This window comes from Rana temporaria, chromosome 6 (genome assembly GCF_905171775.1).
Source record: "Rana temporaria chromosome 6, aRanTem1.1, whole genome shotgun sequence".
In the NCBI taxonomy this organism is placed as follows: domain Eukaryota; kingdom Metazoa; phylum Chordata; class Amphibia; order Anura; family Ranidae; genus Rana; species Rana temporaria.
Window position 1 is genome coordinate 214,505,494 of NC_053494.1, and position 12,336 is coordinate 214,517,829.

Consider the following 12,336-nt stretch of genomic DNA (forward strand, 5'->3'; position numbering starts at 1 on the left):
TGGGGGTTATTGTTGAGGTGACTGACACCAATGCTGGGGGTTATTATTGAGGTGACTGACACCAATGCTGGGGGTTATTGTTGAGGTGACTGACACCACTGCTGGGGGTTATTGTTGAGGTGACTGACACCAATGCTGGGGGTTATTATTGAGGTGACTGACACCACTGCTGGGGGTTATTGTTGAGGTGACTGACACCAATGCTGGGGGTTATTATTGAGGTGACTGACACCAATGCTGGGGGTTATTATTGAGGTGACTGACACCAATGCTGGGGGTTATTATTGAGGTGACTGACACCAATGCTGGGGGTTATTATTGAGGTGACTGACACCAATGATGGGGGTTATAATTGAGGTGACTGACACCAATGCTGGGGGTCAGTAATATGATCACTGACACCAATGTTGTTGTTTTTTTTTAGGTCAATGGCACAGTGGTGACAATGGGCACAGTGGCAACAATTAAAGGGCACCGTGACATGCACAGTGGCAACAATGGGCACAGTGGTGACAATTGGCACAGTGGCGACAATTGAGGGGCACAGTGGCTGAGTTTGGCATGGCACAGTGGTGACAATTGGCACAGTGGCGACAATTGAGGGGCACAGTGGCTGAGTTTGGCATGGCACAGTGGCTGTGTTTGATGGCATGGCACAGTGGCTGCGTTTGATGGCATGGCACAGTGGCTGCGTTTGATGGCATGGCACGGTGGCTGCGTTTGATGGCACAGTGGCTGTGTTTGATGGCATGGCACAGTGACTGCATTTGATGGCATGGCACAGTGGTGGCAATTGATGGCACAGTGGCTGCGTTTGATGGCATGGCACAGTGACTGCATTTGATGGCATGGCACAGTGGTGACAATTGATGGCACAGTGGCTGCATTTGATGGGCACAGTAAGGCTGCAATTTTTTTTCATTTTCGTTTGCGCCCCCCCCCCAAAAAATTTTGAGCACCAGCCACCACTGCCCATAACAGAGAAATCCCTCTTCCAAGTGCCGACGTCTATATACAGTGGGAGGTCCGGAAGTGGTTAAAAAAGAAAAACGTGGAGTTCTGTGCAGTCTCTGGGGTGGTGATGGGGCCCCTAACTGAACTGTCTGGGTTCTCCTATCTCTAGGGACCGATCCCCTTTAAATGCGATGGTCCCGTCCTCGGAGTGATTGCGCTCGGTGTTGCTCGTCCCGTCCTCGGAGTGATTGCGCTCGGTGTTGCTCGTCTCGTCCTCGGAGTGATTGCGCTCGGTGTTGCTCGTCCCGTCCTCGGAGTGATTGCGCTTGGTGTTGCTCGTCCCGTCCTCGGAGTGATTGCGCTCGGTGTTGCTCGTCCCGTCCTCGGAGTGATTGCGCTCGGTGTTGCTCGTCCCGTCCTCGGAGTGATTGCGCTCGGTGTTGCTCGTCCCCGTCCTCGGAGTGATTGCGCTCGGTGTTGCTCGTCTCGTCCTCGGAGTGATTGCGCTCGGTGTTGCTCGTCCCGTCCTCGGAGTGATTGCGCTTGGTGTTGCTCGTCCCGTCCTCGGAGTGATTGCGCTCGGCGTTGCTCGTCCCGTCCTCGGAGTGATTGCGCTCGGTGTTGCTCGTCCCGTCCTCGGAGTGATTGCGCTCGGTGTTGCTCGTCCCGTCCTCGGAGTGATTACGCTCGGTGTTGCTCGGGAAGCCTCCCTGAGGGGTTTCTATAAACTTTTTTTTTTCTTGCTGTCAGCTGTTTGCTCCTCCTGGCTGACAGCCGAGCCGGCCTAAAAACAGTTCCTGTTATCTGGTGTGGGCGCCCCTCCCTCCCATCCCCCCCCCCCTCCTATGTTCCCCGGCTCCTCTGACACACATGTTGTGTCTCTTCCAGTCTACAGAGAGACCCACAGCCACTGCAAACCCTTTCCTCCAGCCCCAGGGCCACACTTCCAGCGGGGGCCCCTCCACCATGTCCAACAAAGGGGACTTCACCTCTCCAGATCCACGTGAGTACCACGCCGCGCCATGGGGGGGGCCTCCACCTAGGGTGACCACGTGTCCCGGATTGCCCCGGACAGTCCCGCATTCTGCAGGTCTGTCCCGGGCACCTTCACTCTGGGACAATACAGTGTCCCGGAATGTAACTGACACAGGTCTTAGCATCAACCCCTCAGAGCTTAAGGTGTGACACCCCCCACCCCCCAAATAGTGAAGAACTACAGGTCCCAGCATCCACCCCTCAGAGCTGAAGATGTGACCCCCCCCAAATAGTGACAAACTACAGGTCCCAGCATGAACCCCTCAGAGCTGAAGATGTGACCCGCCCCCACCCCCCAAATAGTGAAGAACTACAGGTCCCAGCATAGATCTGTGAAATCTATGGGATCACACCCTTAGATCTCACGGGTTCATGCTGGGAGTTTCAAATTTGGGGGGGGGGGGGTCACATCTTTAGATATCAGGGGTTCATGCTGTGATTGGTAGTCCTTTAATTTGGAGGGGGGGGGTGTGACCTCCCCAAAGTTAAGGACTACAGATCCCAGCATGACCCCCCCAGGGCTGAAGATGTGAGAACCCCCCGCCCCCCCCCCCAAATAGTGAAGAACTACAGGTCCCAGCATAAACCTGTGAAATCTATGGGATCACACACTTAGATCTCAGGGGTTCATGCTGGGTGTTGTAGTCCTTAAAATTTGGGGGGGTCACATCTTTAAATATAAGGAGTTCATGCTGGGACTTGTAGTCCTTCACTCTTGGGGGGATGTGACCCCCAAACATGAAGGACTACAGGTCCCACCGTGAACCCTCAGAGCTGAATATGTAAGCCCCCCAACCAGTGAAGAACTACAGGTCCCAGGATGAACCAGTAAAATATATGGGGGGGTCACAAAAAAAATGTATAAAAAAATGTATATTTTTTTAGGAAGGGGGGGGGGGGTGTCCCTGAATGGCAGTTTGGAAATGTGGTCACCCTACCTCCGCCGCCGCCGCCTTATACTGGCCATACAGAAATGGGATTGGAATACTGACTACCAATCATATCCAATTATCTACTTTCCTTCCCATGATCTGATTTTCAATCCTATCAGAGTCATTTCAATTAAATTGATTGGTTTTGCTTGAAACCGATCGATGACACAGTTTCAGTACTTCACAGGTCCGATCAGTCGGCGAAGAATCGTCCGATCGGATTAGTTACACGAATGGCCGTCATTCGTTTCCGGTGAGCTGGGATCCTCGTATAGTCATCGTCAGCGGTGACAAAATGTTATTGATCGATTTTATGATCGATAAAAGATTTTTAATTAAGGAAAAGGATTGACATTTCACTGTAACAAATGTCCAAAATCCGAGACAAACCGAAAGCCAGACTGAGGTCTTCACTGATGACCGTCTCTCTTCCGCGTTGTGTACGTATGCAGCGGATGGTTGCTACGAGTTGCTACCATCCACGCAATATTCACCGCGCTGCCAGACCTCCGTACATCTCTCTCCGATAGACAATCAACAGTGATTTGCGTTGTTTTGTTTATTTGGGGTATATTACTTGGTTGGGGAAAGTGTATGGGATGCCCATAGAACAGATCACACTCACCATGTTATAGCGGTTGCGCTTCAACCACTTCACCCCCGGAACCATTTGGCTGCCCAATGACCGGGCCAGTTTTTGCGATTCGGCACTGCGTCGCTTTAACTGACAATTGCGCGGTCGTGCGACGTGGCTCCCAAACAAAATTTACGTCTTTTTCCCCACACAAATAGAGATTTCTTTTGGTGGTATTTGATCACCTCTGTGGTTTTTAGTTTTAAACAAAAATAGAGCGACAATTTAAAAAAAGCAATACTTGTTGCTATAATAAATATATATAAAAAAAAATTCCTTAGTTTAGGCCGATACGTATTCTTCTACATATTATTGGTAAACAAAAAAAAAAAAAAAAAAAACGCAATAAGCGTTTATTGATCGGTTTGTGCAAAAGTTATAGCGTCTACAAAATAGGGGATAGTTTTATGGCATTTTTTTAAATATATTTTTTACTAGTAATGGCGGCGATCAGCGATTTTTATCGCGACTGCGACATTATGTCGGACACATCGGACACGTTTCACGCTATTTTGGGACCATTGTCATTTATACAGTGATCAGTGCTATAAAAATGCACTGATCACTGTGTAAATGTGAGGCCTCGTACACACGACAGAGTTTCTCGGCCGAATTCGGCGAGAAACTCGGTCAGAGCCGGATTCTGCCGAGAAACTCTGTCGTCTGTACACTTTTGGCCCGATGGAGCCGCCGAGGAACTCGTCGAGAAAATAGAGAACATGTTCTCTATTTTCTCGTTGTTCTATGGGAGAAGGCGGCCCGCCGAGCTCCTCGGCGGCTTCATCCCTGAACTCGACGAGGAACTCGACGTGTTTGGCACGTCGAGTTCCTCGGCCGTGTGTACGGGGCCTGACTGGCAGAGAAGGGGTTAACCACTAGGGGGCAGGGAAGGGGGTTAAGTGTGTCCTAGGGAGTGATTCTAACTGTGTGGGGGCGGGGCTTACTGTGACACGACAGTGATCACCGCTCCCGATAAAAGGGAGCAGACGATCAGTGTCCTGTCACTAGGCAGAATAGGGAAATTCCTTTTTAACACAGGCATCTCCCCGTTCTGCAGCTTTGTGACACAATCGCCGGACACCGGCGGACATCGAGTCCGCTGGTCCCGCGGGCACGGCGCTTGTGGCAGGAGGCGGGCGGCAAGCGGTTAAACTGGAAATGGTCGTTGTGATTGTCAGCGCTAAATAAACTTGAATAGAGAACTTAGAAATCTGATGGACTTGACAGACTTTACACTTCTCCTCTGCACAACTCCTGCAGACTATTACTCCTGCAGACTATTACTCCTGCAGACTATTACTCCTGCAAACTATTACTCCTGCAGACTATTACTCCTGCAGACTCTTCTCCTCCTACACAAACTTCCCTGTTATACAGCGTTAGTCTTTCCGCCCCATCATCTTGAACTGCACCAGACATCACTCTTGCTGAATTCTGATAGGGCAAGGGCCTGCAGTACCCCTACTTGGCGTCCAATCAATCACTGTACCCCCAATGCACTGAGCACAGTTGCAGGCTTCAATGCAAACATTTAATAAACTCAAATTTTTTTTTCATTATTGTGGGACTACGCGTTTCATGACTCATACAAAAGCAACTTTGTGTTTAGTTCCTCTTTAAAAAGTTCCGGGTATTCATCTCTCTACTATCTCCTAGATCAGGGGTCTCCAAACTGCAGCCCAGGGGCCAGATGGGGACCTTTGCTTGCTTTAATCGTGCCCATGGGACATTATTCTTCCCACCGTCCGTCATAATGGGGCATAAGTCCTCCCACTGACACCAATAATGGGACACTATTCCTCCCACTGATACCAATGATAGGGAACTATTCTTCTCACTTATACCAATGATGGGACACTATTCCTCCCACTGACACTAATGATGGGGCTCTATTCCTCCCACTGACACCAATGATGGGGCACTATTCTTCTCACGTATACCAATGATGGGGCACTATTCCTCCCACTGACACCAATGATGGGGCACTATTCTTCTCACGTATACGAATGATGGGGCACTATTCCTTCCACTGATACCAATGATGGGGCACTGTCCCAGCTTGTGTGTGTTGGTAGTTCATCAGTCAGTCCGGGTACATGACGGCTGGCGGCGGGGGAGAAAGCTGCAGAAGAAATTTCTTTTTTTTTTCTTATCTGATCTAAAAATATTCTCAGAGCAGTGTGTGGGTGAGTTGGGAGCAGGCCAGCTCTCCAGGATTAGCCATGTGTGGAGTGTCCAGGCTGTGTGTGACACATGGCATAGATACCAGGGCGGTCACACCGCGGGGTCACTCCGGGTCTTGGTGTCGCATATAAGGGAAGTCTAAGGTATTTCCTGATATGTGTGGCCTCTACTCATAGTATACTCATAGTGTACTCATAGGGTACTCATAGTGTACTCATAGTATACTCATAGTGTACTCATAGTGTACTCATAGGGTACTCATAGTGTACTCATAGGGTACTCATAGTGTACTCATAGTATACTCATAGGGTACTCATAGTGTACTCATAGGGTACTCATAGTATACTCATAGGGTACTCATAGTATACTCATAGGGTACTCATAGTGTACTCATAGTATACTCATAGGGTACTCATAGGGTACTCATAGGGTACTCATAGGGTACTCATAGTATACTCATAGGGTACTCATAGTATACTCATAGGGTACTCATAGTGTACTCATAGTATACTCATAGGGTACTCATAGGGTACTCATAGGGTACTCATAGTATACTCATAGGGTACTCATAGTATACTCATAGGGTACTCATAGTGTACTCATAGTATACTCATAGGGTACTCATAGTGTACTCATAGTATACTCATAGGCCCGGATTTACAAAGCACTTGCGCCGACGTATCTCCAGATACGCCGCGTAAGTGCAAATATGTGCCGTCGTATCTGTGCGCCAGACCCACATACTAAGATACGCCTAAAAACAGGCTTCATCCCACCGAGGTAACTTGCCTACGCCGGCGTAGAGTGGGCGCATATTTACGCTGGACGCATGTGGCGCTCCCATTGATTTTCTATTCACATATGTAAATGAGGGAGATACGGCGATTCACGAACGTACATGCGCCCGACGCAAGTGCGAGTAAGTTATACGTACGTCGTAAAGTTATGCCCCATAAAGGAGGTGTAACTCAGCAGCATCCATGCAAAGGGCTGCACCAGGGAACACAAGCCGACATATTTTACGTAGTTTATGTTGGACGTGAATATGACTAGGCGTAGGTTACGTTCACGCCGTAGGCCAGTGTTTCTCAATTCCAGTCCTCAGGCCCCCCCAACAGGTCAGGTTTTCAGGATTTCCCTCAGATGAAAAGGCTGTGGTGATTACTAAGGCAGTGAAACTGATCAAATCACCTGTGCAAAATAATGGAAATCCTGAAAACCTGACCTGTTGGGGGGACCTGAGGACTGGAATTGAGAAACACTGCCGTAGGCAGTGATCCGACGTATCTTAGGGAGTATTTTCGGCGTGATTCTGAGCATGCGCACTGGGATGTGTCCACGGGACGGCGCATGTGCCGTTCGTTATACGTATCTGTCTGGCACTCGGCCCATCATTTGCATGGGGTCACGCCTCATTTGCATGACTCACGCCTACTTCCACCTACGGCGGCTTATGCCTAGGAAACCCAGCGCAGTTTTGGGAGCACTGGCTTTGTGAATTCAGTGCTTGCCTCTCTGCGCTGCGTCGGCGTAGCGTATCTTATTTGCGCTACGGCGGCGTAATGTGCGCCCGCTCTCTGTGAATCCGGGCCATAGTGTACTCGTAGTATACTCATATAGCCAGATTCAGGTACGGCGGCGCATCTTTCAGGCGGTGTAGTGTATCGTATTTAAGCTACGCTGCCGTAAGTCAGAGAGGCAAGTGCTGTATTCACAAAGCACTTGCCTCCTAAGTTACTGTGGCGTAGCCTAAATGGGGCCGGCGTAAGCGCGCCTAATTCAAATGAGGATGAGGGGGCGTGTTTTATGTAAATGGGTGGTGACCCGACGTGATTGACGTTTTTTTTACGAACGTCGCATGCGCCGTCCGTGTACATATCCCAGTGTGCATTGCTCCAATGTACGCCGCGAGGATGTATTGGCTTCGACTTGAACGTAAATTACGTCCAGCCCCATTCACGGACGACTTACGCAAACGACGTAAAATTTTCAAATTTCGACGCGGGAACGACGGCCATACTTAACATTGGCTAGGCCAGCTATTTGTTCGACTAGCTTTACGCCGGAAAAAGCCTTACGTAAACAACGTAAAAAAAATGCGCGGGGCGCACTTACGTTCGTGAATCGGCATATCTAGTCATTTACATATTCTACGCCAAACTCAACGGAAGCGTCACCTAGCGGCCAGCCTAAATATTGCACCCTAAGATACGACGGCATAGGAGACTTATGCCGCTCGTATCTTAGCCTAATTTAAGCGTATCTGGTTTCCAGAATACGCTTAAATCTAGGAAGGCGCAGATTCAGCGTTAAGTCGGCGTATCTACTGATACGCCGGCGTAAAGCTACCTGAATCTAGCCCATAGTATACTCATAGTGTAAACATAGGGGAATCAACAACAAGCACTTTGGAATGCCCTGCTCTCGTGGGCAGGAAGATCTGCAATTATCAAAGTGTTCCTCCTGCGTACCATACCAAACCCAATCCTCTCACATCTTCTTATTTGTAAAAGTTACAGTCTGTAATTAACTGTTACATTTGGGACTGGAAAAAACGTTGTATATAGATCTAAATCCAACACCGGCATGGGAATGCCGAACCGCAAGGCCTATTATCAAGCAGCGATCTTACACCATCTCGAATTCTGGTCACCAACCACAGATCATCTTTGGGCTTCCATTGAACACTCACTGCTGGGACTCTCCCTACAAGGCACACAATAAGTACCATACTACTGGGCTTCCAACCTCCAACGTCCCTATTCCTTACCATGAGAGCAGCACTCTCCACATGGCGGAATCTTCCATTGACAAAATTAGAATCTTTCACGTACGGACTTATCAAATTCTGGTGGTCACCAACTGCAGATTGTCTCTGGGCTTCCATTGAACACTCACTGCTGGGACTCTCCCTACAAGGCGCACAAGGGTGCCATACTACTGGGCTTCGGGCCTCAAACATCCCCATTCCTCACCATAAGAGCAGCACTCTTCACATGGCGGAATCTTCCATCGCCAAAATTAGAATTTTTCATGTCTGACTTATCAAATTCCGGTGGTCACCAACCGCAGATCGTCTCTGGGCTTCCATTGAACACTCACTGCTGAGACCCTACAAGGCACACAATGGGTGACATACTACAGGGCTTCGGGCCTCCAAGGTCCCCATTCCTCACCATAAGAGCAGCACCACAGCCAAAAGCTCTATGAAACAAAGAAGGAGTGTATATGATGAATACTACCAGCACACGTATGAAGCCCAAACAATCATCAAAGTGCAAAATATTTCCTGATCATTGTCCTTTAACCACTTCCCGACGGCCGTACGACTATATACGGCCGCAGGGTGGTTCTACTTCTCTGGGGCGCCGTCTTTTTATGGCCGCCCCTTTCCGCGCTCCCGAGCGGGCAGCGGGGAACTGCTGTGCTGGCCGTGTCCCTTGGACACAGCCAATCACAGATCGCCTTGAACGGCCAATCGGAGCGGCCGTTTACTAGGCGATCTGTGCGGCCAATGAGAGATGATCTCATATGTAAACATATGAAATCATCTCTCATTGCCGGCTCTCGCAGACAGCGGTGCTGTCAGGGGAGAGAGGAGACGGATCTGTGTCTCTTATACATAGAGACACCGATCGGTCACCTCCCCCAGTCACCCCCCTTCCCCCACACAGTTAGAACACACCCAGGGAATACATTTAACCCCTTCCTCACCCCCTAGTCTAACCCCTTCAATGCCAGTCACATTTATACAGTAATTAGTGCATATTTATAGCACTGATCGCAGTATAAATGTGAATGGCGCCAAAAATGTGTCAAAAGTGTCCGATGTGTCCGCCATAATGTCGCAGTCGCAATAAAAATCGCAGATCGCCGCCATTACTAGTAAAAAAATAAATAATAAAAAATAATAATTCTGTCCCTTATTTTGCAGGCGCTATAACTTTTGCGCAAACCAGTCGCTTATTGCGATTTTTTTTTTTTTTTTACTAAAAATATGTAGAATACGTATCGGCCTAGACTGAGGATAAAAATGTTTTTTTTTTTTTAATTGAGCTATTTATTATAGCAACAAGTAAATTTATTTATTTTTTTTCAAAATTGTCGCTCTATTTTTGTTTCTAAAGCAAAAAATTAAAACCGCAGAGGTGATCAAATACCACCCAAAGAAAGCTCTATTTGTGGGAAAAAAAGGACGTCAATTTTGTTTGGGAGCCACGTCGCACGACCGCGCAATTGTCAGTTAAAGCGACGCAGTGCCGAATCGCATAAAGTCCTCTGGGCAGGAGGGGGGTTTAAGTGCCCAGTAAGGAAGTGGTTAATAAATAAAAGCACAAGTCTATTCCATGAACACGCTGCTGGCGTCCTGCTGCGTTCAGTTTATCGGGTTCCTTTATATAAAGGAAGTGTTGCGTTTCGCTCCTTCTGCTGTCCGGCGTGATTGATGCCGGGCGATCCGGCAAGCCTTCTGCTCACCCTCCGGTGTCGCTCTCCGGCGTACACAGTCCTGGGGATCGGCGTACACGCGGCACACATCGGATTATGTCTGGGAACGGCTCTGATCATCACACTCTATTAGCTCTCCATCTGTCCTGTGATGGCCTAACAGTGAGTCTTCTTCCCGCTGAACACAAACAGGATATTCCAACTTCCTCTCCCCACCCCCGGAGGACGCCGAATGGAACCTCAATGTTAAAGATGCTAAAGCTTGGGCATAAGAAATAAAATAAAAAATCCTCAATAGGCACTATGGGCTGGATTCACGTAGATCGGCGCATTTTTACGGCGGCGTAGCGTATCGTATTTACGCTATGCCGCCGTAAGTCAGAGAGGCAAGTGCTGTATTCACAAAGCACTTGCCTCCTAAGTTACGGCGGCGTAAATGGGGCCGGCGTAAGCGCGCCTAATTCAAATGAGGATGAGGGGGCGTGTTTTATGTAAATTTTTGGTGACCCGGCGTGATTGACGTTTTTTTACGAACGGCGCATGCGCCGTCCGTGTACATATCCCAGTGTGCATTGCTCCAAAGTACGCCGCAAGGACGTGTTGGTTTCAAAGTGAACATAAATGGCGTCCAGCCCCATTCACGGACGACTTACGCAAACAACGTAAAATTTTCAAATTTCGACGCGGGAACGACGTCCATACTTAACATTGGCTACGCCACCTAGGGGGCATGTTTATCTTTACGCCGGCATACCTCTTACGGAAACAGCGTATCTTTACTGCGACGGGCAAGCGTACGTTCGTGAATCGGCGTATCTAGTTATTTACATATTCTACGCTGAAATCAACGGAAGCGCCACCTAGCGGCCAGCGGGAAAAATCGCACCCTAAGATACGATGGCGCAGGCTGTCGTATCTTAGCTAGGTTTAAGTGTATCTCAGTTTGAGCTTCCCCTAAACTTACAACGGCTTAGATTCCGAGTTACATCGGCGTATCTACTTATACGTCGGCGTAACTCTTTGTGAATCCAGCCCAATATATGTATATACACTATATACTATATTGTCAAAAGTATTGGGACACCTGCTTAGTCCATAGGGTTCAATATTGAGTTGGCCCCGCCCTTTGCAGCTAAAACAGCTTCAACTCTTCTGAGAAGGCCGTCCACAAGGTTTAGGAGTGTGTCTTTGGGAATGTTTGACCGTTCTTCCAGAAGCGCATTTGTGAGGTCAGGCACTGATGTTGGATGAGAAGGCCTGGCTCGCAGTCTCCGCTATAATTCTTCCCAAATGTGTTCTATCGGGTTGAGGTCAGGACTCTGTGCAGGCCAGTCAAGTTCCACCTGAGTGCAGGATCTGAGCAGCGGGTTCGGGCTAGCGGGTGCGGCGTCCGGGCAGCGGCTCCAGGTTAGCGGGTGCGGCGTTCGAGGAGTTGCTTCGGGGTACCAGGTGCGGGGTCCAAGCAGTGGCTCCGAGCTAGCGGGCGCGGGTCTGGGCAGCGGCTCCAGGTTAGCGGGTGCGGGGTTCAGGCAGTGGCTCTAGGCTAGCGGGTACAGGGTCCGGGCAGGAGCTCCAGGCTACCGGGTGCGGGGTGCGGGTAACAGCTCCAGGGTGGCGGGCTTCCTCTCTGGCTCGAGCGGCCTCCTCCCTGGCTCCACGTCAGGCGTCCAATAGAATCACCTGTCGTTTCGGTCAATCGGAAAACAGGTCTCACACCCTTTTTTGAAGCCTATTAACTAGCCTCTGGCTCTAATCATGTGCTTCAAAAACCACCCCCCCCAGGGTTGCTACCTGTCCAGTATTCACCCAAACAGTCCGGACTGAAACCCGGACACATTATTCAGACCAGGCTGTGGCTCCCCAAGTACCCTAGACAGTCACACACAAATCTGCTGCTGTCCGGGAGCTGCGCCCAGCTGTCTGGGGGCAGGTTCGGCATCCCTGGTGGGGGGGGGGCAGGGCGATGATGTCAGCAAGAGCAATTTGGCCACACCCACTGTTTGCCATGGCATGCTATACGCACCGCATTACTGTTTTCCTTGGGGCTAAAGTGTGCAGATTTGGCTTGTAGACAAGGTGGAAACCGTAACCCCCCCTCCCCCATCCACGCCATAGTAATTTATGTGTCGGGTGTCCTGAAAGGGGCCTGGC

The 12,336-nt window shown here is 49.5% G+C and overlaps 1 protein-coding gene across 1 annotated transcript in view; it reads left to right on the top strand.

Moving 5' to 3' along the window:
* Positions 1–1,802: 1,802 nt before the first annotated feature.
* The window catches only part of LOC120944251 (glycophorin-C-like), a 39,928-nt gene continuing 29,394 nt past the window's right edge, over positions 1,803–12,336 (top strand). The window contains exon 1 of the mRNA XM_040358235.1: positions 1,803–1,957. Coding sequence (XP_040214169.1) covers positions 1,825–1,957 — 133 coding nt within the window. The 5' untranslated portion in view covers positions 1,803–1,824. The remainder of the gene's footprint in view (positions 1,958–12,336) is intronic.